At 48.1% G+C, this 22,249-nt stretch overlaps 3 protein-coding genes across 3 annotated transcripts; 2 read left to right on the top strand and 1 right to left on the bottom strand.

Annotated features, from left to right (window-relative positions):
* Positions 1-3: 3 nt before the first annotated feature.
* LOC100115151 lies at positions 4-2,003 on the bottom strand. Its single transcript, XM_001606008.4, has 5 exons — positions 1,873-2,003; positions 1,383-1,474; positions 919-1,318; positions 657-847; positions 4-576 (listed from the first exon to the last, which is right to left on the bottom strand). The coding sequence occupies exons 1-5, from the start codon at positions 1,970-1,972 to the stop codon at positions 502-504; spliced, it is 858 nt and encodes a 285-aa protein (XP_001606058.1). The 5' UTR covers positions 1,973-2,003; the 3' UTR covers positions 4-501.
* Positions 2,004-7,314: 5,311 nt separating this feature from the next.
* Positions 7,315-10,925, top strand: LOC103316396. Its single transcript, XM_008209879.2, has 5 exons — positions 7,315-7,530; positions 7,871-8,226; positions 8,332-8,690; positions 8,759-9,050; positions 9,121-10,925. Exons 1-5 carry the CDS (start codon positions 7,486-7,488, stop codon positions 10,889-10,891), a joined length of 2,823 nt encoding a protein of 940 aa, XP_008208101.1. The 5' UTR covers positions 7,315-7,485; the 3' UTR covers positions 10,892-10,925.
* Positions 10,926-13,761: 2,836 nt separating this feature from the next.
* LOC100120021 (vesicular glutamate transporter 1) lies at positions 13,762-21,362 on the top strand. The gene is made up of 7 exons (XM_001603654.5): positions 13,762-13,890; positions 16,681-16,831; positions 16,970-17,501; positions 17,584-17,758; positions 17,828-18,120; positions 18,191-18,778; positions 18,845-21,362. The coding sequence occupies exons 2-7, from the start codon at positions 16,758-16,760 to the stop codon at positions 19,145-19,147; spliced, it is 1,965 nt and encodes a 654-aa protein (XP_001603704.2). The 5' UTR covers positions 13,762-13,890; positions 16,681-16,757; the 3' UTR covers positions 19,148-21,362.
* The last annotated feature ends 887 nt before the right edge of the window (positions 21,363-22,249 follow it).

Raw genomic sequence — 22,249 nt, 5'->3', positions numbered from 1 at the left:
GACTTCATTTCGCTTAAAAATATATTTTTTTTAAACCTTACACTTTCAAATTATACATTTCTCATTCATTAAACTCTATAAAAATAAAGTTTAACTAACAAATATAATTTTATTACAGTTTTATTTTATCAATTCAAATTGCTGTGGTATACGCGCATAGATTAGGATGTTGATATGACAAATTGAGAAAAGGTCGTGAAACTGTATAACATTTGAGTACCTTGGACATAAATATTTCACGCAGAATATAACACTTGACAAAAATTTCTTTGACGCGCCACATGATAATACCTATTTTTCAACAATTGGTCTTCTCGTACACATCTTATACTTTAAAATACTGAGGAACTCGCACACTCTCTTTCTCTTTCTCTTCTGTTTTCAACAGGCTCTTTATTCTTCATAAGATGTCATTGTTATGAATATTCTTTTATTTATTTATTTATTACTTAATTAATATATTGAATTTTTGATGACACAGAGAAGTTTGTACGCTGAAACTTAGAAACCGCCGACATTGATTCCCTTTTTCGCCGCTATCGGCAATTTCTCACCTCGGAAGAACGGGTTCTCCTCCTGCAATCAGAATACGAGAATCCAGAATTAATTGCAGACGCGGACATGCATGTGAGGTTTAAATGAACATTTATTATTACCTGGAATCGTTCGACGATTTGATCGAAATCCGCATTTGTGATGGGCATTCCAGGTACGACGTTGTTGTCGGTGTCCGCCGAACTGGGGCAATCCAACATGTGCTCGGAGTCGCACATGCAGTCCTGAGCACTTTGGTAGTCACGACTGAAAGCCGCCGTATTCTCGAAGTTCTCGATGCAGTGATTCTCACCTGAAAAACCACGAGATTTGAAATACATCAACTCACGCAGAGAATACAACTAATGCAACAACGCGACTCACTGGTATATCCAACGGGGCAAGGATTAGGCGGCGTACAGTAGGCTGGCAGCTGATTCTCCGGCGACTTCTCGCCCTTTTCGGAGTTCTTGCTCGCGGCCTGCGCTCCGGGCTTGATCCTGTGCCTGTCATTGGTCTTGTAGTTGTTGAGCTGCTGGTGACTCCAGAGAGTGCTGTGCTGCAAGTACTCCTGGTCTCGAATGCTCGCCTTTGGGTTGATCGCGTCTATCGCCTCGTAATCGATCGGCATCTCCAGAGGGATTTCCTTGTCGGGTAGACCCCTCATACCAGATGAGGCTGATTCGCGCTCGTCCAGGTAGTTGTCACCGGCGGCGTCGGCCAGCTCGCTACCCATCCGCTCGATCAAGTCTCGCAGGAGCATGTTGCTCATGAAGTGGTCAGGCTGTAGAAGGGAAGAATTATTTGGACTTTTCAAACACCAAAGTACAAAAATGTAATAAGTTTACCTTCATATCCATGCTGTACATGGACGCCTGAGCGCTGACGGCAGCACCGACCAGAAGAACGAATCGCAACATCTTGACGGATGTGAAAAGATCTGCGAAGCAGAAAAAAAAGACCACTTCAAAGCAAACAGCTGTTTCGTCAACTTTATTTTACTCCCCGTGGATACTCATTATCAGTACGCCTACTTGTTGCACATGGCTCGAGAAAAACAGTTAGCTAAATCAAACATCATCAAAGCAAACATCGACTCTCAATCGAAAGCCTCCCACCCCACGGTACACTGCCGCGAATAAAATCTCGAATCAAACTCGGCACAACGACACGCATATTCAACTAGTAGCAAAAACAAGACTGCCACACCTCGAGCCACGTACAATCCTCCGATCTCACACTTGCCCGATATCCCAACAAAAACAACAACAACAACAAAACGCGAATCAAATCGACAAGACGAAGAACAAAAAAATATCTCGCTAACGCGCAACTTACGCCTGCAGATCGTGTCGAGCTGTGCAACTTCGATGGTCGAGAGGACGAGTCCCTCTCGCAGTCGGTTATCACACGTCAGAGCGCGGCCGCGAGAGCGCATGAACCGAGTTTACGTATTGATCGAACTGCTGCTTGCGGAAAATCGTCCACAAGCGCTGAACTGTCTGCGCGCGCGCGCGCCTATATCTCCCCTTAATACATCGTTGTATATAGGACGACGAGGTGTGCTATATAGTCGTCCTGTTTCGCGTTTTGGAGAAAACGAGTCGGACGAGGGGTATTGAGAAGCGAGGGATTTCTATCATCGCGGGGAAGCCCGAGGTGCTCGTTCTCGGGGAATTATATTTCGTTGTCTGTGAAAGTACGAATGTACGGGAGTATACTTTTTGGGCTTTATTGGACGAAACGGCGCACAGTTTTGGGAATATTTTTTGTCGAGCGTCGCTCTGAGATGATACGTGCTGGTGTTATATGTATTCTGGATTGCAATTTTAAGATGTCCGACCGTATCCGCTTTGTTTCACTTGAACATTCATTATAATGATTTTAAATCGTTTTATCTATACTATGAAAAAAGCGCGAAATTTCTCATAGCGACCCCGATATCTCTTGCTAACGAGCCATAGCATCGCGTCGGGACGTATTTCTTTGACGAGCGCGTCCACACACGTGTACATCCCTGCGCGATGACACGCTTTCAGCGATTAGGGTCATTCGAAAAATGCACGACTCGGGACGGCCCATTGTCATGGTCGTACTATACTGAGAAAGAGATAGACTCGGTTTGTCGCTGTGTATTCCCAGTGAATGCAGTGCATAATGAATACTCTGTATACGTTATATACGAGGATTTTTCTTTTTCAGAATTCACGTTATGAAAATGCTCCGTCTGACTGTAAGCGACACTGACTACTTACGCGCATATTACATTTTTTCTACACGTGAATGTAATTAACAATAAAACTCATCATAGTATTAACGCGTACGTATTCTACAATGGCTGGCCGAAAAGCCAAACAGCTCGCGGAAACGCAATTATACTTTCGCCGCTAACGCAATCAAGCCGAGCACACTGGATTCTCGACGCGTATATAGCTTACAAGCATAGCCTGCTTTGGCCCACCAAACATAAGACAGCATCCCATGATCAAAGCACCATCAGCGCTGCGTCTCTCCCCCTCGTCTATACCATCGACGTGGTCTCCCTTTCCCCTCACCTCACTCGATAAGAGGCTCAAGCGCTTTAACGCTACACGCGATAAAACTCGCAATTACAAGCGCGCGAGCTTCCGCTCGATGGTTACGGCGCAGTCGCAGGTGTGGATGCTGTTCCGGGCAAGTTGCGTTAATGGCTTGTTTAATGCCTCGTGACTGTATAGAGGACGAGCCGGAGCGAACCGGGTTAATGGGGGGAAAGGACTCAGCCGAGACACAGCGAGAGAGAGAGAGAGAGAGAAGATTGTTGTGATCGGCGAAGAAAGCTCGAGAGCTTGCGATGATTTCAGTATAAAATGGGTTAATCGAATTCAAGCACTGCGCAGTTCCATATCGTGTACGCTATGCCTATTATGCGGGAATAATTACACTCTCGACTCTCGACTTCTCGGAAAATACCTGCAAGCTCGCCTCGAGCTTTGAAACGGAGAGGCGCCAGCTGACTCTGAGTGGTAGCTGGAACTCCACTAGCGCGAGAGCATCTTCGCGAAGTAGCTGTGGAGGAGCGTATATAGCTGTGTATAGGGGGGAAATTTTCAATTTAAACGCGGCGGAGGCAAATCACGGAGCTTTATGATGATCGTGTACAGCCTCTTTTCCACTTTACGTAAATTGAATGTAGGCTTCGTTTGCTAGTTGTTCGCAGAACAGGTTAATTGTGTATTATTATTATTTAGTGAGGAAAATAACAATTTGCCAATTTTCTGCTTTACAGTCGGACATGAACGTGTCAACGTCAGGAGGAATTCGTAGCTAGGACGAGAGCACGCATGTCCCGCGCGCGCGCGAGTCGCTTACGATGAGGAGGATTCCATAGGGCACGTGTGTACTACCTCGTCACACAGGCCGTGATGACGTTCCTACATCATACGCTTGTCTACACGCGTAATCGACGGTGACGCGCTGATGCTGCCGGAATTGCGCTCGTATCGATTTCGAGATGCAGAATTTTAATGACCACACGAAAAAGCTCTGGCAAGAGTCATTACCTTGAGAAGAGTCACCAACCACTCGATCTCTGAAATCCCAGCGGCATACCCCTGTGTACGAGTAATGTCTGTACACCGCAGCTGAATCCCACTCCTTTTCCTCCGAAACTCCCGCGCTTGCGGCCACCCACGCTCTACGCGCACGCCCCCGCGCACAGGGGCGCTCTGCACGTGGGAAGCACGTGCGGCGTTCTCGCGGATACCTCCTCGCTCGACATGACCTCCGGGTAGCTCCCTTTGCCTTTTTAGGAGAGATTTCGTAGCAGTTTTCTGCGATGCCAGGCTTCGGGAAGATAACGGGGATATAGGCTCTCTCTCTCCCGAGCGTATGTTGTGCAAGAGCTTGCAGGTGCATGGGGGGAGCTCTGATTCGCGCCGATGACGTGTGTTCGCGACGATAAAGATTGAAAAATTATAAAGCGAACTTTTGCAGCTTTTGGTTTTAAAATGTATATGCAATACTTTTTGTTGTCCTTGATTCAAAAACGTTACGATATTTTTCGAACGATCTTTTATACCCCACGCTCGAGCTTTAAAGCTAAAAAATCCATATCTCAAATGAAAGACCCATAGAAAAAAGCAATTTCAATCTTTTTCACCCATCCTTCCAACGCAGCCATTCAGACAAATAAAAGAATCCGTCGATCTCGACGACATGCGCAAATTGCGCAAGTGTGAAGCCCTACCTCTACTTTTCTCTCTCAGTCGACGACGGATAGCCGTAAGGAAGTTGCAATCGGCTACAAGCACGTTCGGTTTCGCCGTACAGCCGCCCTCGCGGATATGACGGAAAAACGTGACGGGCATGCGGGAGATCCTTTCTCCCTTGGCCATTTTTTATCGGAGCCCCTGCTTCGTCTCGCGGAGACTCTTAAAGTCGAGGTGCTTCGAGAATTTTTAAATACGTTTCGTCGAACGGTGTGTAAGGCTTCGTTCGATTTCGTTTTTTCTTCGAACTTATTTTACACGCGAATTTCATTACGGACTTCCTTTGGGCTGATTAAATGATGTTCATTAATATTGCAGTAAATATTTGCGCCTGCTGATAAGGATTATTAAAGGAAATTTTGTATTCGGAGCTTGCACTCGCAGCTTCGTGTTGTACAAAGTATAAACTTGTTTACTTTCTTTTTTAAATTAAACTTTTCTGATGTAATTAATGATACCCTACATCCAAGTCAAAATCATCCTTCTTCGAATTACTAAATACTTATTTGTAACGAGTATCGCAAGAGATGTACAACTCTGAGCTTCTTAGTGCGAGAGACAAAAAGCTCTTGAGCTGTTTCATTGGAAACAGAGATCGAACTGTAGCTATACCATGCAATAAGACGTTGTGATTTCAATTTTTTTTTTCCAATCGTGCGTTTTCCTATTCTTATCGCATCAAGGCTTTGCGATAAGCATCTTATCCGTGATTTTTCTTTCATTTTCTTTGTTGTTTCTTCCTTGACAGAAGTGGATATTCAAAGAGAAAGTGAAAGAAATATCCGAGAGGAATCATGAAATATTGAAACGTGAACTATTGGGGCGAAGTAAAATGTGCGTATTTATTATAAAAATACATATGTAGCTAGATGTTTTCAAAACATTTAAGATTTATTCGTCTTGTCCGACCGTACGTGGAGCATTCTCCTTAAAAAGGGCCATTAACTGCTGAAGCATACATCAGAGACGTTTCTATAGGAGCATTATCCGTTACGTAAGATACCGTAATACGAGGCAAAAAATGGATCCATAATTCAAGAGTCTTTAATAATTATTCACAGACCTCGACTCTACTACATTTTGCAAAGCAGAAGACAATCATCGCACCTTTCCCAGACACATCTCTCTGGCAACAAAGCTCGGCGGAATTTCAAAAGTTACACCAACCCTTACGCACCGAGCTGTTTCCACCCCTCCGTCAGCACTTTCCACCCATTCGTCCGAAAAAGCTGCCACGGCGCACACAATACACCCATTACCTTAAACGTCGACACGTCTTCCCTCTCGCATTATAATATCCAACAAACGCCAGACACCATCAGAGAAGACTATACTCTCTTTCCATGCAAAATCCTGCAGCTGCACACGCGGAGAGGGTCGTTACGCCTAGTAGTCACCCCGTCACGAGAGTATTGATCCCCCCCTCCTTCTCCTCTTCAGAGAGCGCTCGCAGCTTCCAGGCGAAGCGGTAGTAGTAGTAGCTGCGCGAGAGGCAAGTCAGAGAAACTGCCGCCCGCGTCGAAGCTGGATATCCTTATCTCTCGCTCTTTCACTTAATCCCAGAGATGCTCCCGGGTTTTCCGCTGTGCGCACTATACTGTGGCTTCGGGGGCTTCGGCAAATTTATTCGACTCTCCGCGAGTATCGAATGACTCCCGAAAGCTCTACTCTGTTTTTCCGTCAAGGAAACCACGAGCCTATAACGTCTGCATATTTACGATTCGCGAATCATACACTGCAGTACAGGCCGATCAAACTCTTCATTCGGCCGAGAGCGCATTAGCAAATTGCGAGCGGGGCGGAATTTCCCTGACGTAATTACAGCGGCGACGAGTACATAGGGGCGAGAGAATCGGTGTATACGCCGAGTCGCGCCAGCCGAAATTCACTTTGCCAATGGCTTTTTCCTCGATCCACGTGCGTCCGGCCGACCAAACAAATACCGAGGGTTTTCCTCTAACGCTGTTACGGAACAAGTTGCGGGAACGAACTTACCGCGGTCGCGCGCGAATTTAAATGAAATCATTATTTTCAGCGGATCGATTCGAGACGTAACTTTGTTCCATGTAGGTACGTGTGCGGGGGTGCGATGAAATTTAACGAATATATGTCGAGGTTTTGTGTGTAGGTGTGTCGGACTTCCACGCCGATCGTTATTTTCATCGCGGATTAATCGACCGCATCAGAATTTTTGCCTCGTTCCAGAAAAGATCAAGTTTCGAGATTTCATTGCCTTCCTCTAGGCAGCTCTCCTCGACTGACCGGTCTATTGGATCCTCGTTCGAGTAGCTAATGTGTGCTGGCTTCTTCCGGACGGCCGCAGCAACTTTCTTTCTGCTCGACGTATCTAATTTTAGTGCTTCGCAGACGTCTTTGTTGCTTCCGAAGAGGCCGGTGTTTTTATGGCTTGTTTTGTCTTATACCATCGGACTGAGTCACGCAGGAAGTATTCGCATGGATTTTTCCACGTGTGTTGAATCATCTGTTTTTTTTTTTTTTTTTTTTTTTTTGAATAATTAGTTCCATTACAGTTATAGTCACATACATGGATAACCAGACAATTTCGTACCGTTGAGTTAATCGATCTCGAAAAATGTCCGGTCCGATAAGCTCCGCGAGTTCGAGAAATTTCAGTACGCGATGCTTGCCCTCTACAGCTAAATGGACGCGTTGATTTCAGGACTTCCGAGAGATATTCAACATGTCGGAGCCTGAACGACGAGAAATCGCGGAAGAAAAATTTTTGGTAACCATCTAACCTACAATTTTCTCGTCCACAAACGAGAGGCAGCTAATAACAAAATCATTCCTCAAATTATAACCGCTCGGTTATAAGCTCTCCGCGCGCCAAATTGTCCGGAATGCCAAGTGCTCGGTGTACGCAATGCTCGCGCACATAGCTGCTGAAATAATTAGACCGCTCGCTTAATTATGCGCGCTATAACTAGACCATAAACTTTCTCTCCGCGTATTCGACGAAAAATAATTCAATTGTCCAGAATAGAGCGCAAATCACGATAGCAGCCAAAAGCTACTTCGCTATTCAAACAATTGGAAGTCTAATTTAAACCTCGCGTCTCTCGCAGAGCAAAATCTACAATTACATCCTCGAGAGTCCGGACCTCGACCTCCTGCGCCGACTCTTCGTGCCGTCGATCGATCGGCGGGTTCAGGCTCTGTTGGAGCACTTCGTCTACAGGGATCACGAGGACACTCCGAAGCGTCTTTTCGGTGGCGTGGACGCATGGCTCGAGGCTTCGGAGAGGCTTCTGAGGGTCGACGGACTGGCTGGGGTCTTGGTCGACTCCGTTCTCATGAGCAACCGGTTGGACCACATCGGCAGGGAAATCGACGAGATCGGCTTCGGGAGACCTCGGCTGGGCTTCGGTCTGACCAGAGGATGCGAGAGGCTGGAGCAGTGGATAGCTCGCTGTCAGTCTACGTAGGTAAAAGAGCTTCTGCTGGCATTCGAAAAAAAGCAAAAATCGAATGGGAAAGTATACGCCGCACGCGTTACGAGTCAAACAATGAACCCTCGACACAATAGCTTCCTCGGTCGAACCCCACCGGAAGCCACTACCAGCGTCTCGCCTACCCCGACGAGACAATGCTCGACGCGCAAACGCAAGGCCAGCAACTGCCACGAGGCACTACCGCCGGAATCCAATCCCTTCGACGCCTGTCCTTCGAGCTTGGGGGATCAAACGAAAAGCCGAAGTCGAGCGTCGACAAAGCTCCGCCGAGCCACCACTGTGTCGGCTTCCAGGAGCGATAAACTCAAAGTCGTCGTCACCGAAGTTTGCCGGGACGGCGGGACGCGACGGAGCGATTACTTGAAGCTGCCCTGCGACTCCAAGGCTTTGAGGGAGAAAGTTTTCGGGAAAGGGAATTTCCCGACCAGCAATGGTTGGAGGATTTCTTTTAGTTCATCTATTGGATGTAGTTGGATGATGAATACGAGCTTTTTTTCGCAGGAAGGCTCGACGAGCGACTTCAAAGCGTGTGCGTTTGCTTGAACAACGTGACGCAGCGGATGCAAGCGAACGACGCGTCTTTGTCCTGCGATATTCGCAAAAACTACGTGCGCTTCAAGCTCGGTCGTGTAAAGTCCAGGCTGTGCGCGTTCGCCAGCAGAGTCGCTTTGGGTAGACCGCGAGGAAGACGTTCCACTTGCGGTGGAGGTAGAGACTATTCGGACGCTAATGTCAGATTTTGCAAGGAGGTGGAGGATGAAGAGCCGTTGAGCGAGACCGATCAGTCGACCAAGTCAGTGTATTTTCAAATCATATGTTGTATGACAGTGTCTCATAGTTATTGAAAAATTATCATGGTTCAGGTACCTGTGGTGCAAAGACGGCGAGGAATTCGTTGCTTCTTCACTCGAGGGGGAAGACGACGACAGTTTCGATGAAGACGAAATTTTGTCGTCAACTCGGATCGATGCTCGGGAAGATTGCGGCTCACAATCGCGCAGAGAGAAAGAACAGGAAAATTCAGTCAGTGTCAAAGGCAAAGTGGCAGCTGAGGCTTGTGCTTGCAAGAACGAAAATATACTACGAGAGTTAGGCCTCGCCTGCGATGAAGTGGGCTCGACGAAGGTAAACGAGAAAAATGGCAGTGACTCTGTTCAAAAAGACCTTAAGGACACTGGTGTAATGACAGAGGAAATTCAAGAAAGCTCTGTGGTATTGAAAAACGCGGAAACCTGCACCGGCGATACCGACGACAGCGTGGAGCTCACCAACGTCTACATCAACGAGATATCCCTCTGCTACTGCGACGAGAAAGAAGAGACCACCAAACACTGCATAGGTGTAAACACCGAATGCCGTCTGTCAGCTTTCGCGAATACCGGCACGAATACCGACTGCGCGAAATTCCGAGAAACTTGGACGCAGGTATTCTTCAAGGAAATTCACTTCTGCGCCTGCGACAAGCAAGTCGACCAAGAGTTCGAGATAAAAAGTATAAAATTCGAAGATCGCGACGCCGACCACAGCTGCAAGTGCAACAAGGAGACGAGCACCGACGACAAGTACACCCTGATCGAGCTGGATTGCGCGATTCCGCGAGATTACGAGGAAGTCTGCGAAAAAATGAGCTACTCGCCCCGCAAGAAATCGGAGTGTGCCGATGGCATGAGGACGAAAATCAACGAGATCGTCGATTTGAACGAGAAAATTCGAGAGAAGTTCAGGGTCTTGAAGGGTAGTAAAGATCTCTGTTCCGTCTCGGTCCAGACCCTGTGCAAGCGCTCGTGCTCCAGCAGGAACATCGAGATTCAAGTGAGGACGTCGGTGACGTCGCTGAAATCTAACTCAAATATCAAATGTGCAACGAAAACCCTCGAACGAGAGGAAAGTACAGCAACCCAGTGCACCAAAGTCTGCGACAACTCGGTCTGCCAATTCAAAAACGAAGATTCAACTCTGAGGCGGTCGATCCTGACCGAAGTCGCCGCCTCACTGGACGACCCAACGCTGCGAAAGCTTCGCGACAACCTCAACGCCTGCGAAGTCATTCACGAATCCTTCGTAACCAGCAAAAAATCAACCTCGTCTCGCTGCGACAGCAGATTCGCCCAAGGCGACGCGGTCCAGCTTCACAGCCGGTCCTTCATCCGCCTCGAGCACAAGGTCCAACGCACCTGCAGGTGCAGCAAGAAGAACCACTTCCTGAACTTCCTCTCTGAGCACCTGACCAGAGAAAGCTTCGAGAGGTGCAAGAGCCTCCTGCGCTCGATCCTGCGCAAGCTCCTCGAGAAGGTGAAAGCTCTGAACGAGCTTCGCAAGCCTACGTGTCGTCGTGCAGGCTGCTGTGCGACATGCCATCACGAGCCGAGTCGCCACGAGAGAACAACCTGTGGGACGAGACTCGCCGCCGGTGCTTCGGACGGCTACGTCAGCCGTTGGTCGATCAAGGAATTCTCGAGGGCGAACGAATTTACACGGGCGTGCCGCGATTTCGAGAATCGACGCGGAAGACAGCTTGTTCGGAGGGAACCGACGAGGAGAAGGTCCTCGGAATGGGAGCACGTGTCCTCCGAACGCTGTAGGAGGATCGAGGCTTTCACCTCCGCTTGGCGCGATGGAACTGATCCCCTGTAAACTCGTTTATTAATAAACATAACGCATAAGTATATTGGCGTGTAACTCGATCGCGCGGTGTATTACACAGCTAAATCATTTACTCGCGGAGAGCCCGCAACGCTGCACCTATGCGTGTGTACAGAACTCTCCTCGCAATTGCGTTATCGTGAAACGTCTAGCAGGGGAGCAGGGGAGCTGCCGTCGTCTCGCGAAGCCCTAATTGGCGGCCAACGCCATTAACGCCCCGGGGCTTTTAAGTCGCGTATACATTATAATATGCTTGTGTATACCTGTGCGAGCGCATCCATTTGCGGGGGACGCTTTTTCTGCGCCGGTCGATTATGAATTATCCATCGGCGTCGGCTTTTGAAAGGGAGAGCCTCCCTTCCCCCCCCCCCCCCGAGGCCTTTTGTCGGCGAGCAGTATATATACCCTCTCTGTCTATTATACCCCCGCGCGGCGGGCTTTTACATGTAATTTCATTTTGCTCGGCGGATGCTCGTTAATTTCGATTGTTTGCCGGTAGGCGGAAAATGCTGCTCCTGAAGTATTAGATTATATTATGATGTATATTGAGAAACTTGCTGCAACGTTCGATTTTTCTCCGCGTCGAGCCATCAGAGATTCGCGGCCGTATGTGATCTGGAGCAGTGAAAGGGGGACTAAATCGAGGTGAAGATCAGCGCCTCAAGGCTGAAGAGTCTTCCAGGGTTACCGCCTGTGGTATTACAGAGGTAATCCGAGGGACTCGTCGAGATTCGATTTGGGCTCGCGGAAGAGAGCGGATTTTCTTATTCCATTGTCCGCTTCTGGGTAATGAAAATCTAATTCAATTGAATATAGTTACGCCAGTAGCCAAATCTACAAAAATAATGACCCGTAAGCTTCATCGTCCTACCGAAAGCGCAAGAAGAGCCAGATCTATGGAGGATAATTTTTCAAGGTCTCCCGCGCAGCATTGTTTTCGCCGACAGCATTCCACTCAAGGATTAACGGGTCCCAGGGGGCATCCCGCCGTCGTCCGGCGTCGCCGGCTAACAAGACGATCTGACACGTCCGCGCAAATCCGAGAAATCAATTTCTCCGCGTCTAACAACTCTGCGCGGCGGCCTCCGCTGCGCGACTGCTGATAGCTCTCGATAATTGATGATGCGTTCGCTAGAATTTGGTTCCAAACCGCGGGAAAATTAATGGAGCGTGCGAGTTTAATGATCGAAGCTCGTATGAATGCATAAAATGAGACTCGATGGGTTTGAAACCGTTTAGCGCTATTAAATATCTCCCCTTACTGCGGCGCAATGATCATCGAAACCGAGCGAATTCCACCGCGAGTCTCTCGATGAAAAAAAAAATATATCTAACGACCCCCATCCAATCTGTACGCGCGCAATTTTTCCCGCTCCGTAATATCTCCATCCGCAGGGCTGTTTTTCGGGGGCGCACAAATACGAGCAAATTCGAGCGGAGGGTGCGCGCCGATGAAAGATGAGCAAGTGCGCGCCGGCCGCGCAGATAAGGCGGCAGCATCCGACTGTGTACTATATACTACTACTACTACGCGTGCTGCGTATCTCTCTCTCTCTCTCTATGTGTGTGTACATCGCGCGCGATTCCAACCGATCGATATGCGAGGGGGATGCTCGCCGCCGCTGCCGCGTGTTTGCAACAATGCCAGTTGCGTCGGCGAGAGTATAGCTCGCGGAATGCGACCGAGACTCTGCTGGAGGGTTGATTTTCGTAGTCGTTGCGATAGCGATTCCTCTTTTTTTGAATGAATGAAGTATGAATTGGCTTGGATGGTTTAATTAAGATTTCACTAGACGCTCGCGAGACAGGAGGAAAAGCGCGCGGGGTCAACAAGTGTCCGGGCGATTTAATTTACACTGAATCTGAATAATGAGGTCAGCTGACGTCGCAGCGGCGAGGATCGTTTCCCCGGGAATGGCTGTGATTTACTTCTTAAGTTGGACTGAGCTTTCGCGGGTCTTCTTTTAGGAGATTAAAATATAGCGGCTGCGGATTCATTGCGAAAGTTCGGACGCGAGCTAATTAACTGTACATCAGCATTGATTATCCCGTATTTTTGAGCAAACACTGTACAGTGAGTCACGCGGGCTTAAACGAGCTCGGCCGTTGAAGGGAAGAAGCAGTAGCTGATGCCGAGAGGGACGATATTATATGAAGCGGTTTGCCCAGCCAAAGAAAAAGTCATTTCCGTCTTCATTGTCGTCTCTGCTCCCGCGCGTATAAAAGACGCCGGGCTTCCTTTCCGGAGATCGAGACTCGATCGCTGCACTACTCATCGTAATTCCAGATGCTCGTCCCCGAATACTATACTCTGTACGCTTATTTTTTTCAAGAATATTTTCGGATTGCGCCGCGAGTTCAAGGACTATTTCGCGCACGTATACAGACCGCACCAAGCGTATAAAATCAATTGTCGAAAGCGATTCGCGCGGCAAGGAGCTTGCAGTTCGAAATCGATAGCGCAGGAAAAAAGTCGCGCGTATAGGAAAACACAGCCGAAAACATCTCATCAAGAGCATCCAGATCAAAGGGATAATAGTCCCCGAAACTCTCGGCACCGTCCTCCTCGTCAGCACCCTCTCCCTCCCCCTCTTCTCTCTCTCTCTCTCTCTCTCTCTCTCTCTCAGCAGCGGAGAGAGCTTGCACACAGAGAGCGAAGCTCCGCCCGGGGTCGATCCGCACTCGGCCGGGCGCGGCCTCCATTGGCCCGGCGGTATCGATGCGCCGCCGCCGGCGCGCACGCCAATCTCCTTCCTCGCTAGCGAGCGAGCGAGAGAGAGAGAGAGAGAGAGAGAGAGAGAGAGAGAGAGAGAGAGAGAGAGAGAGAGAGAGAGAGAGAGAAAGCTCTACCGCAGCTCGCGCCACCCGCGAGCGAGGAAGGACACATTGTAGAGAGACGAGCCGCGGCGCGTCGAGGAGAAGCCCCCGCGCGCTTTTCCCCCAAAACCCGCTGCGCACCCAGCCAGCGACTGATCTGGACTTAATTATTGGTGAGTGCCGATTGATTTGGTGGCTAAGAGAGAGAGAGAGAGAGAGAGAGAGAGAAAGCTTTTTTTGCGATTATTATTTTTCGTTTTTGTTGGTGGTCGCGGGTTCTTTTTTATTTGCGGAGGGGTGGTGGAAGAAGTGTGTGATGGATCAGTGAATCGCTTTTCGAGTTATCGCGTGTGGAAAGTGAGTTGTATTGCGGAAGGTTGTAAAAACTCGCCGGGAGGCACTTTGAGCTTTTTAAGTTATAGAAAGTGTGAATTCGGCCAGTGATGAAAGTTGACATAACTGAGCCACTTTTGGGAGTCACGGTTCTCCAGTTTACACAAGACTGAGTGATGCGCCAGAGAAACGTTGTACCTCAAAAAAATCCTGCCAAAATCGCTACAGTGTTCATAGCCAAAATGAGTGTCCTGCTTCGGATGGATTTTCGGTGGGGCCCCCAACGGCGAGCGCCATTACTGAAATTCAAAGTGTGCGACACACTTTTCGCCAGTGTTGTATCTCAACCGTCCAAAACTCTAAAACCGCTCGATAGCACCGAAACGAAGAGGATAGCTCAAGAGCTTGCAAAATAATCGCATAATGATCGTGGAGGGGTCAATGGAGAACACCGAGCCAATCCCGCGAGAGCGAACAGCGACGATTAGTCAACTCCGCCATGAGAAATGAAGCATCGCCGGCGGGGGAAAAATCAAGGCGAAAAGGTCGTGTTCTCGCAAAGATTTCGGAGCTTTCGCTTAAAAGCTCTCCCGCATAAGATGAAAAAAATGGACGTGAAGGTTTCATCGAACCGCAGCTTCGCTCGAGGATCAATACCGCGCGAAACAGTGTGTCCCCTTAGAGGTCGTAAAAAATACGCACTGATCGACGTTTTTTTTTCTCAGAACGTTGCAAAATATCGATTTCTAGCGTCGGCGTTCATGGCTACCGATGCTGGGGGACAAAAGGAATTTCTCGGATACGATAACGCGTCGTGACCTCCATACGCGCCAAATCAAAGCTAGGCCGCGTTGAAATACTAGCAGTCCTATACGCGCGTTCCAGCATGAATGGAAATGTGTCAGACGAGATGCGACCTTTGATTCGAGATATCGTTATATCACTAGCGCTGGTATCTATAATACATAAAATGAACCACCTAAGAGACTATGTACAACGGAAAATCAGAGGAAGGATAACGACATCCAGAAGAAAAGCTCGCACACATCTCATACACGCAGCGATGACATTTGTCTCGCGCGGCGTTATAGCCGTAAAGCTCGCGCGCGCGACAGCCCGTAAACCGGTATACACAGTGTACTAGCATCGTAGCCGTAAAATTAAACCCCGTTACGGCATAAACATCGATCGGGCTTTTACGCGCGCGTACGCAGTGATAACACTTTTTTTTTATGTAGCTTGCCCGTTAGCGCGTTCGTCATACGCACCCACACACACACATGCGCAAACCGGCCATTACCTCGACGAGCCTCTCCTTGTCACTCGTCTCCGCGGCTGCCACTCGATTTCCATTTGGCTGCCTCGTCGACACGTGTCGTCCCGTGCATTTCGTGCCCATTGTCCTGCGGCGCTGATCACGTGTGCCACCCCCCAGTTGTATACGGGGAAAACTGTGTATTATATGCTCGCGGTCTTTTAATATCCGCTTCGATGTCACGCGATGTTTGGACGACGCTTTTATCTAACTTTTTGTTAATTTGGTCAAGCGAAGGTATATGGGGTAAGGGAAGCGGAGTCGTAATGGTTGAGTGCAAGAGCTTGGACTCGTCTGCAGTGAACTGGTGCTTTCGATTATATATAGGATCAACGTGAAGAATTCAGTTCATCACCGACGCGTGAATCGGCATAATTCAGAAATATAACGAGAAAAGCTCCGGTAAACTTTCAAACGACACGTCGTAAAGAATCATAACAAGCATCAACGCAGCCATTGCCCTGCTCAACATCCATAAAGAAGGCATATCACAGGAAGCATCGCTCGGCCTCCCAATTAATTCATCCAACGCGCGCGGCTCTCAACGTAATAATCGCGGCATCACCGGCTCGTCTTCATCATCCAGCAGCCGCAAGAGCACACAGCAGTCCACCCCCGCAGGGGCTATATAACAAAGGCGAAGGAAAAAAAGGCACGAACGGCCCCGTCACCGTCAAACGCTCGAGGGAGCGAGGAAAGCCCCGTCGTTGATTCTGCCATCACACAGAGAGTTTCTCTGTCTCTCTTCCCCCTCTGGGGACGAACCGCCACTGCCGTACCGTCGGATTACGGATTGAAGAGGCTCCGCTGCCGAATAAACAGCTTCCACCCTAGCTGCAGCCGAGATTCGAGGAGAAACAACCCGCTCGAGCTTTTATCGCCCGGCGCACTGATATATATGTATTGGAAAGTCTCGCCAACTTATCGGGGCCATTGGGAAACTTGATCTGGCTAAGATGCTGTCGGCTGTTTTATTTTCCGTTAGTAGGCCGTTCGAAAGGGAGCTTTACAGCGGACGGGGGTGCGGATACGATATAGTCCTTTTTTTTTTTATTTTCACTCGAGGCTTTCCCTTTTTTTCGGTGGGGCGCACGCGATGATGGGTCTATTTCGAGAATTGAATGGCTCTCGCTTCGAGTAGTGAGCGCTATACACTTCGCCGCTGGTGTGAAAATTATTTTATTCCGCGGGGCGGTTTTTTCTTCGGGATTTATGGGGCCGTAAAACGGTTCATACGATGCGCAGAAGTGTGTCGGGGATTTACTATTTTTTTTTAAGAGAAAAAACAATTAGTCACTCGGGCAATCAATTCCAGGGGCTGCGTAACAACAACAACAACAAGGAGGAGGACGCAATCATCAGGAGAACAGGAGCAACCCCAATAATTGGAAAATGTCCGGATTCGCAACGGCGGGTCTCGCGGCCTTCGATTCCCTGAAGAGCAAAGCCTCTCAGAAACTTTCCGGGTAAGACGTCGATTCTCTTGAAATCTCTCTCTCTCTCTCTTTCTGTCTCTCTCCCTCTCTCCCTCTCTCCCTCTCTCTTTCTCTTTGTTGCCATGAAAAACACTCGGACTGAATATTTGACGCGTTGAAAACCCGCAGCATAAGAAGACCGACCAGCAATGCGGGCTACGAGGAGTTCGAGATGCCGAGCGAGCACATGAAGGAGAACCAGGCGTTCGAGGGCGAGAGGGGCGGTCTGAGCAGGCAGGGCACCCTGGACTCGCTGCCGGAGCCGGAGCGACCGCCCTTGCGACACATCGACACCTACTGCATGCCCGAGTGCCCCTGCCTGTCCAAGAGGTACACCATCGCCCTGCTGGCCTGCATCGGCTTCATAATCTCCTTCGGCATGAGGTGCAACATGGGCATGGCCAAGCTCAAGATGAGCAACGACTCGGAGAACGTGTTCAACTGGACGATCGCGACGCAGAGCGCGGTCGACTCGTCGTTCTTCTGGGGCTACCTGGTGACGCAGGTGCCCGGGGGCTTTCTCGCCTCGCTCTACCCGGCCAACAGGATATTCGGCCTCGCCATCGTCGTTTCCTCCTTTCTCAATCTCCTCGTGCCTGGGGCCATCAGCGCCAGTCCCATCGTCGACATGGTGGTCCAAGTCTGCAAGGGATTAGTCGAAGTGGGTTGTCGAAGTGTACCATATACCACATACATAGGTGTATACTATAACGCATTATCTGAGATTGTGCGCATCGTTACAGGGTGTCACGTATCCGGCGTGTCACGGCATATGGAAATACTGGGCGCCGCCCCTCGAAAGATCGCGACTCGCGACCCTCGCCTTCTGCGGCTCCTACGCCGCCGTCGTCATCGGAATGCCGCTGTCCGGTGTGCTGAGTAACTGGCTCGGCTGGACCGCCTCGTTCTACTTTTACGGTGAGCATGAAAAGTCTTTCGCGTTGAGAGTTGAGACAGAAATCTAATCGCGAGGAAATGCCGGCGCAGGTGTCTTCGGGATGATCTGGTACTGCTTCTGGCTGTGGTTGTCGTTCGAGAAGCCCTCGAAGCATCCGTGCATCTCGGCGAAGGAGCTGCGCTACATAGAGGACTCGCTGGGCCAGGCGCAGGCGAACCAAGCGATGCCGACCTTCTCGACGACGCCCTGGCGGAAGTTCCTCACCTCGATGCCCGTCTACGCCATCATAGTGGCGAACTTCTGCAGGTCCTGGAACTTCTACCTGCTGGTGCTCTTTCAAGCTCGCTTCATGCACGAGGCCTTCGGCATGCCCGTGGTCGAGGTTCGTTTCGGCCTTCGCCCTGAGTCTACCGATCCATTAACAAAGTCGTAATTCTCGCGATTCCTTGCAGACGGGCATACTGGGCTCGCTGCCCCACCTGCTGATGACGCTGATAGTGCCGTGCGGTGGTCTGCTGGCGGATCACCTGCGCAAGCGCGGCATCATGTCGACGACCAACGTGCGCAAGCTCTTCAACTGCGGCGGCTTCGGCATGGAGGCCCTCTTCTTCCTGGTCGTGGCCAAGTGCACGACCAGCCGCAACGGGGCCGGGGCGACGATGGCCCTGACCGTCGGGGTGGCCTGCAGCGGCTTCGCCATCTCGGGCTTCAACGTCAACCACCTCGACATCGCGCCGCGCTACGCGAGTATCCTCATGGGCATGTCCAACGGCATCGGCACCATCGCCGGCCTCCTCGTGCCGATCTTCGTCGACAACATCACCAGACACAAGGACCCCCACAGCTGGCGCAATGTCTTCATCATGGCGGCCTGCGTGCACTTCGTCGGAGTCACCTTCTACGCGATATTCTGCAGCGGCGAGCTGCAGCCCTGGGCCGACCCGGTCGACGAGAAGACCAGCTGGAACCCGCTGGACGAGCTCAGCCAGACCAAGCCTCCGGTGCCCCCGCCGCCGCAGGTCACGCAGACCCAGTTCATCGTGAGTCTCGAAGTAACATCCTTGTCTTCTCGCGAACCTGCCTCACACTCGCTGTGTTCTCCGCAGAAACAACCGTCGCTGGGCGAGGATCCAGCCCAGAGCTACAACTACGCCCAGCAGGCGCCGTACCAGGAGCCGCCGCAGTACCAGCCGCCGGTGAACGAGTACCAGCAGCAGCAGGAGCCGATAGGCGCGGGCCAGGCCCCCAGTTACGGAGCGACCGAGAGCACCGCCGGAAACCCCTTCGTCTCGACGAATCCGTTCGCCAGCGGAGCCATAAACGCCAGCTACGTCCAGCCAGCAGCGAGAGACGACTACGCGCACGACGTCATGCAGGACCAGCAGCAGCAGCAGCAGCAGTGGCAGTGAAGGGGACCCACGTAAGATTGGTAATCTGGACCAAGCTCTTTTCCTTTCAATCTTGCTCTCTTGCTTTGGAATTTTTCGATCAGATTTTGTGTTTCGTGATGGGAGGATTCGTTTAAGATATATGAATATGTAGTTAGTAATAACATTAACACAGTAATAATGAGGTACAAGATCTTTTAACATATCGATGGGTGCTGGAACAGTATATAGAAACACTCGTAGCAATTTAATCCTCCTCTGACGAATCTGTCAATTTCAACGACGATGTATGAAACTTGGTCGCAAACTTTGTCCAGATTACTAAATTTCACGAATTATAGTTGATCCGACTGAATTCGCTTGGGAAGTGTAGGTACTTAAACACGACGGCACAGGGACGAAAGAGAAGAATAGCGGGGAATCAAATTTAAAATAAATAACGAGGAATATATTACTCTGACATAATACCTAAGAGGGCAGGTGACAGGGCTGCTTGAAAATTGAAATTGAAAGTATAAAGTCACGTACTGGCGTGTGACGCAGTGCGATTTTGCAAAATTTACTATGACGTGCGCTTAGACGATTCGACGAGTATTTTTTTCTATGCGAAACGCAATTTTTGAAAATGGCCATATTAAATACTAAGTCGATGTACTGATACTACTCAAGATTGAAAGTAACAAACGAAATGAAAGTATAGATTTATAAGTTTAAGCAAGACGAGGGTGGGTACTATTATACGATTTATACACTGATATATACTTTATTTTCCGTCTGACAGATTTTTCATATACTTTTAAAAACGAGACAATACATTCTGCCCAAGTGCTCCACATAGAGCCTGATCAAAGTACTTATATTTTATAAAAAGAAATTACAAAAGTCGTATAAGACATGCGAAAATTGCACTTTTTAAACGTTGCACGATACGATATAAGAAATTATGCAAAGACAATAATTCACAAATCGATGCCATATGAACAATTTCTTTTTTTAAACCGCACACTAACAAAAATACGTTCGGCCGACAATAAACGACTATAACAACCGAACAGCACGTAAAGTTTGACGCACTGCACGGAATGCACCTTGACCCGAAACGTTATAGGAGGACAATATTTAGCCTTCTGCAACGCGCGGGTTGATAATAATTGCACTCGTGAAAAATTCGCACCGTCGAGGATTATTTAACTCGTTTTTGCACTGAATAACCGACAAAGATGCTGCAAAAGCCTTAAAAAATAAAAAAAAATAAACGAGCGGACAATAAACCGAAGGACGAGGTGGATCGATTCGGCGGTGGACCAAGAGCCACATCGGGAGAGCAGCGCCGTTGGCTGCGACTTTTAGGTATATTCCTCGACTCGCTCGTGCGCGCGCGAACTGAAAATCGATTGGAAAATACAAAACCCAGCAATAAGGCGGACGATGTCGTTATCGAGCGGAGAAAAATCGCGCGAGCTACACGTACGACGAAGAAGTGGGGGATAAAATGAAAAAACTCGAGACGAATGAAGAGGAAACGTGTGAAAGCTCATGGGTACCTTATGGGATATCGCAACAGTGGATCACGAGAGTCATATTTCACGTTTTAGCGGAAGTTTGAGGAAAGATTGTAATAGATATATTATTATATAAAATACATATGAAACACGTATGTACACACGCACACACTATCATACAAGATGGAATATTGATGTTATATTGAAGGATCCCTTTCGAGAAACTTGAGCGAAAATGTTTTCACAAACGCGAGCATCCTCGGGTCCGATGTAGGAGATATTAGACATTCGAGGAAAATGAAAAGTAGCGAAAGTTGTGTGGGCGCCGCGAACAATAAATGAAAGTATATGTAGGAAAGTAGATTTTTCGTTAAAACACATTTTTGGCAACGTTTTCTCGACGGGGATTTGTTGAGTCTCGAGAGAATTTAAGCTAAGTTATTAAAGTAAAATGTTTAAGAAAAAAGAGCATACAAAACACATGAAAGTATCAAAGAAAGTATATTACGATCGCGCGACGTCACTATTCATATGTATCGAGTCGACACGATACAACTATATACCTATACTAAATATTATATTCGCGAAGGATATAGGGAAACGACGAGAAGGGAAGCAAAATCATCCTCATGAAAGTACATGAGCATAATATGTGAAAGATATATTAGAGAAACAAATTGTAGCGGAACATTTCGAACGGCCCCGCGTAGTTTCCGTTGTTCGAGTATATAGGTATATATATATATATATATATATATATATATATATATATATATATATATATATATATATATATATATATATATATATAATTGAAAGAGTAGACGCGACGCGATATATGATGGAAGAGAATAAGAAAATAAAAATGTAATACATACGAAATTAGTCAATTTGCGCGAGACCTTTTTAAAGAAAAAAAAAATTATGCAAACGAAGATTGAATATTTATTACTGAATTATTGATAAATATACATATACATATATGATAAAAGAGAATAATTAATTTACCGAGTAAAATAAACACAATGAAAGTGGTATATATAAATAATATATATTGTACGGACGCGACGTAAAAATTATATAGCATTTATGCGGGATATAGGCAGATGATATAAATGGCTCGGCTTTTAGGCCCGGTCCGTATGTATATTAAATATATACTATATTGTGTTGTGCTGTAATCAGTGTCAATACCGGCAATACCTATATATGTAGGCGAAAAAAATCAAACGTTTTCGCATCTCGTGATTTTCAAAAAATTCGTCAAAGTCTCTGCTTGAAGTAACTCGCCCGATTCGATTCCTTTTCTCTATAGATGAAAATTTCTTCATTTCGCATTGGGTCGAGAATAACATAAGGCAGACGTACATACGCACGCATAAGTACAATTATGCACAAACACGCGGTGCGAAGATACATAGAATGTTTTTTGTGACAGTAAACACTTATGTGGTATTCGCTTATAATCGTGAATTCTGAGTGATATATTTGAAAGTATTTTAGGGGAGAAAAAAAATCGAATTTTGTTACGTTCTGGATTTGGATATGACCGACTATCTTTTAGCGAAAGATCTCGACAATAATTTTTTTGCGTGTCGCAGTTGACTATTTCTATATACAC

The sequence above is a fragment of the Nasonia vitripennis genome, chromosome 2 (assembly GCF_009193385.2).
Source record: "Nasonia vitripennis strain AsymCx chromosome 2, Nvit_psr_1.1, whole genome shotgun sequence".
Classification (NCBI taxonomy): domain Eukaryota; kingdom Metazoa; phylum Arthropoda; class Insecta; order Hymenoptera; family Pteromalidae; genus Nasonia; species Nasonia vitripennis.
This window is presented reverse-complemented; position numbering and strand designations above follow the sequence as displayed.

Coding starts and splice junctions, on each gene's coding strand:
- LOC100115151 (XM_001606008.4), bottom strand. CDS start 1,972: ATGCGCTCTCGCGGCCGCGCTCTGACGTGTGATAACCGACTGCGAGAG. Junction 848..918: donor TTGCCCCGTTGGATATACCA/GTGAGTCGCGTT, acceptor GTGGTTTTTCAG/GTGAGAATCACTGCATCGAG. Junction 577..656: donor AAATCGTCGAACGATTCCAG/GTAATAATAAAT, acceptor TTCTGATTGCAG/GAGGAGAACCCGTTCTTCCG.
- LOC103316396 (XM_008209879.2), top strand. CDS start 7,486: ATGTCGGAGCCTGAACGACGAGAAATCGCGGAAGAAAAATTTTTG. Junction 7,531..7,870: donor TCGCGGAAGAAAAATTTTTG/GTAACCATCTAA, acceptor CGTCTCTCGCAG/AGCAAAATCTACAATTACAT. Junction 8,691..8,758: donor GAATTTCCCGACCAGCAATG/GTTGGAGGATTT, acceptor TTTTTTTCGCAG/GAAGGCTCGACGAGCGACTT.
- LOC100120021 (XM_001603654.5), top strand. CDS start 16,758: ATGTCCGGATTCGCAACGGCGGGTCTCGCGGCCTTCGATTCCCTGAAG. Junction 17,759..17,827: donor CGCCTCGTTCTACTTTTACG/GTGAGCATGAAA, acceptor ATGCCGGCGCAG/GTGTCTTCGGGATGATCTGG. Junction 18,121..18,190: donor TCGGCATGCCCGTGGTCGAG/GTTCGTTTCGGC, acceptor GATTCCTTGCAG/ACGGGCATACTGGGCTCGCT.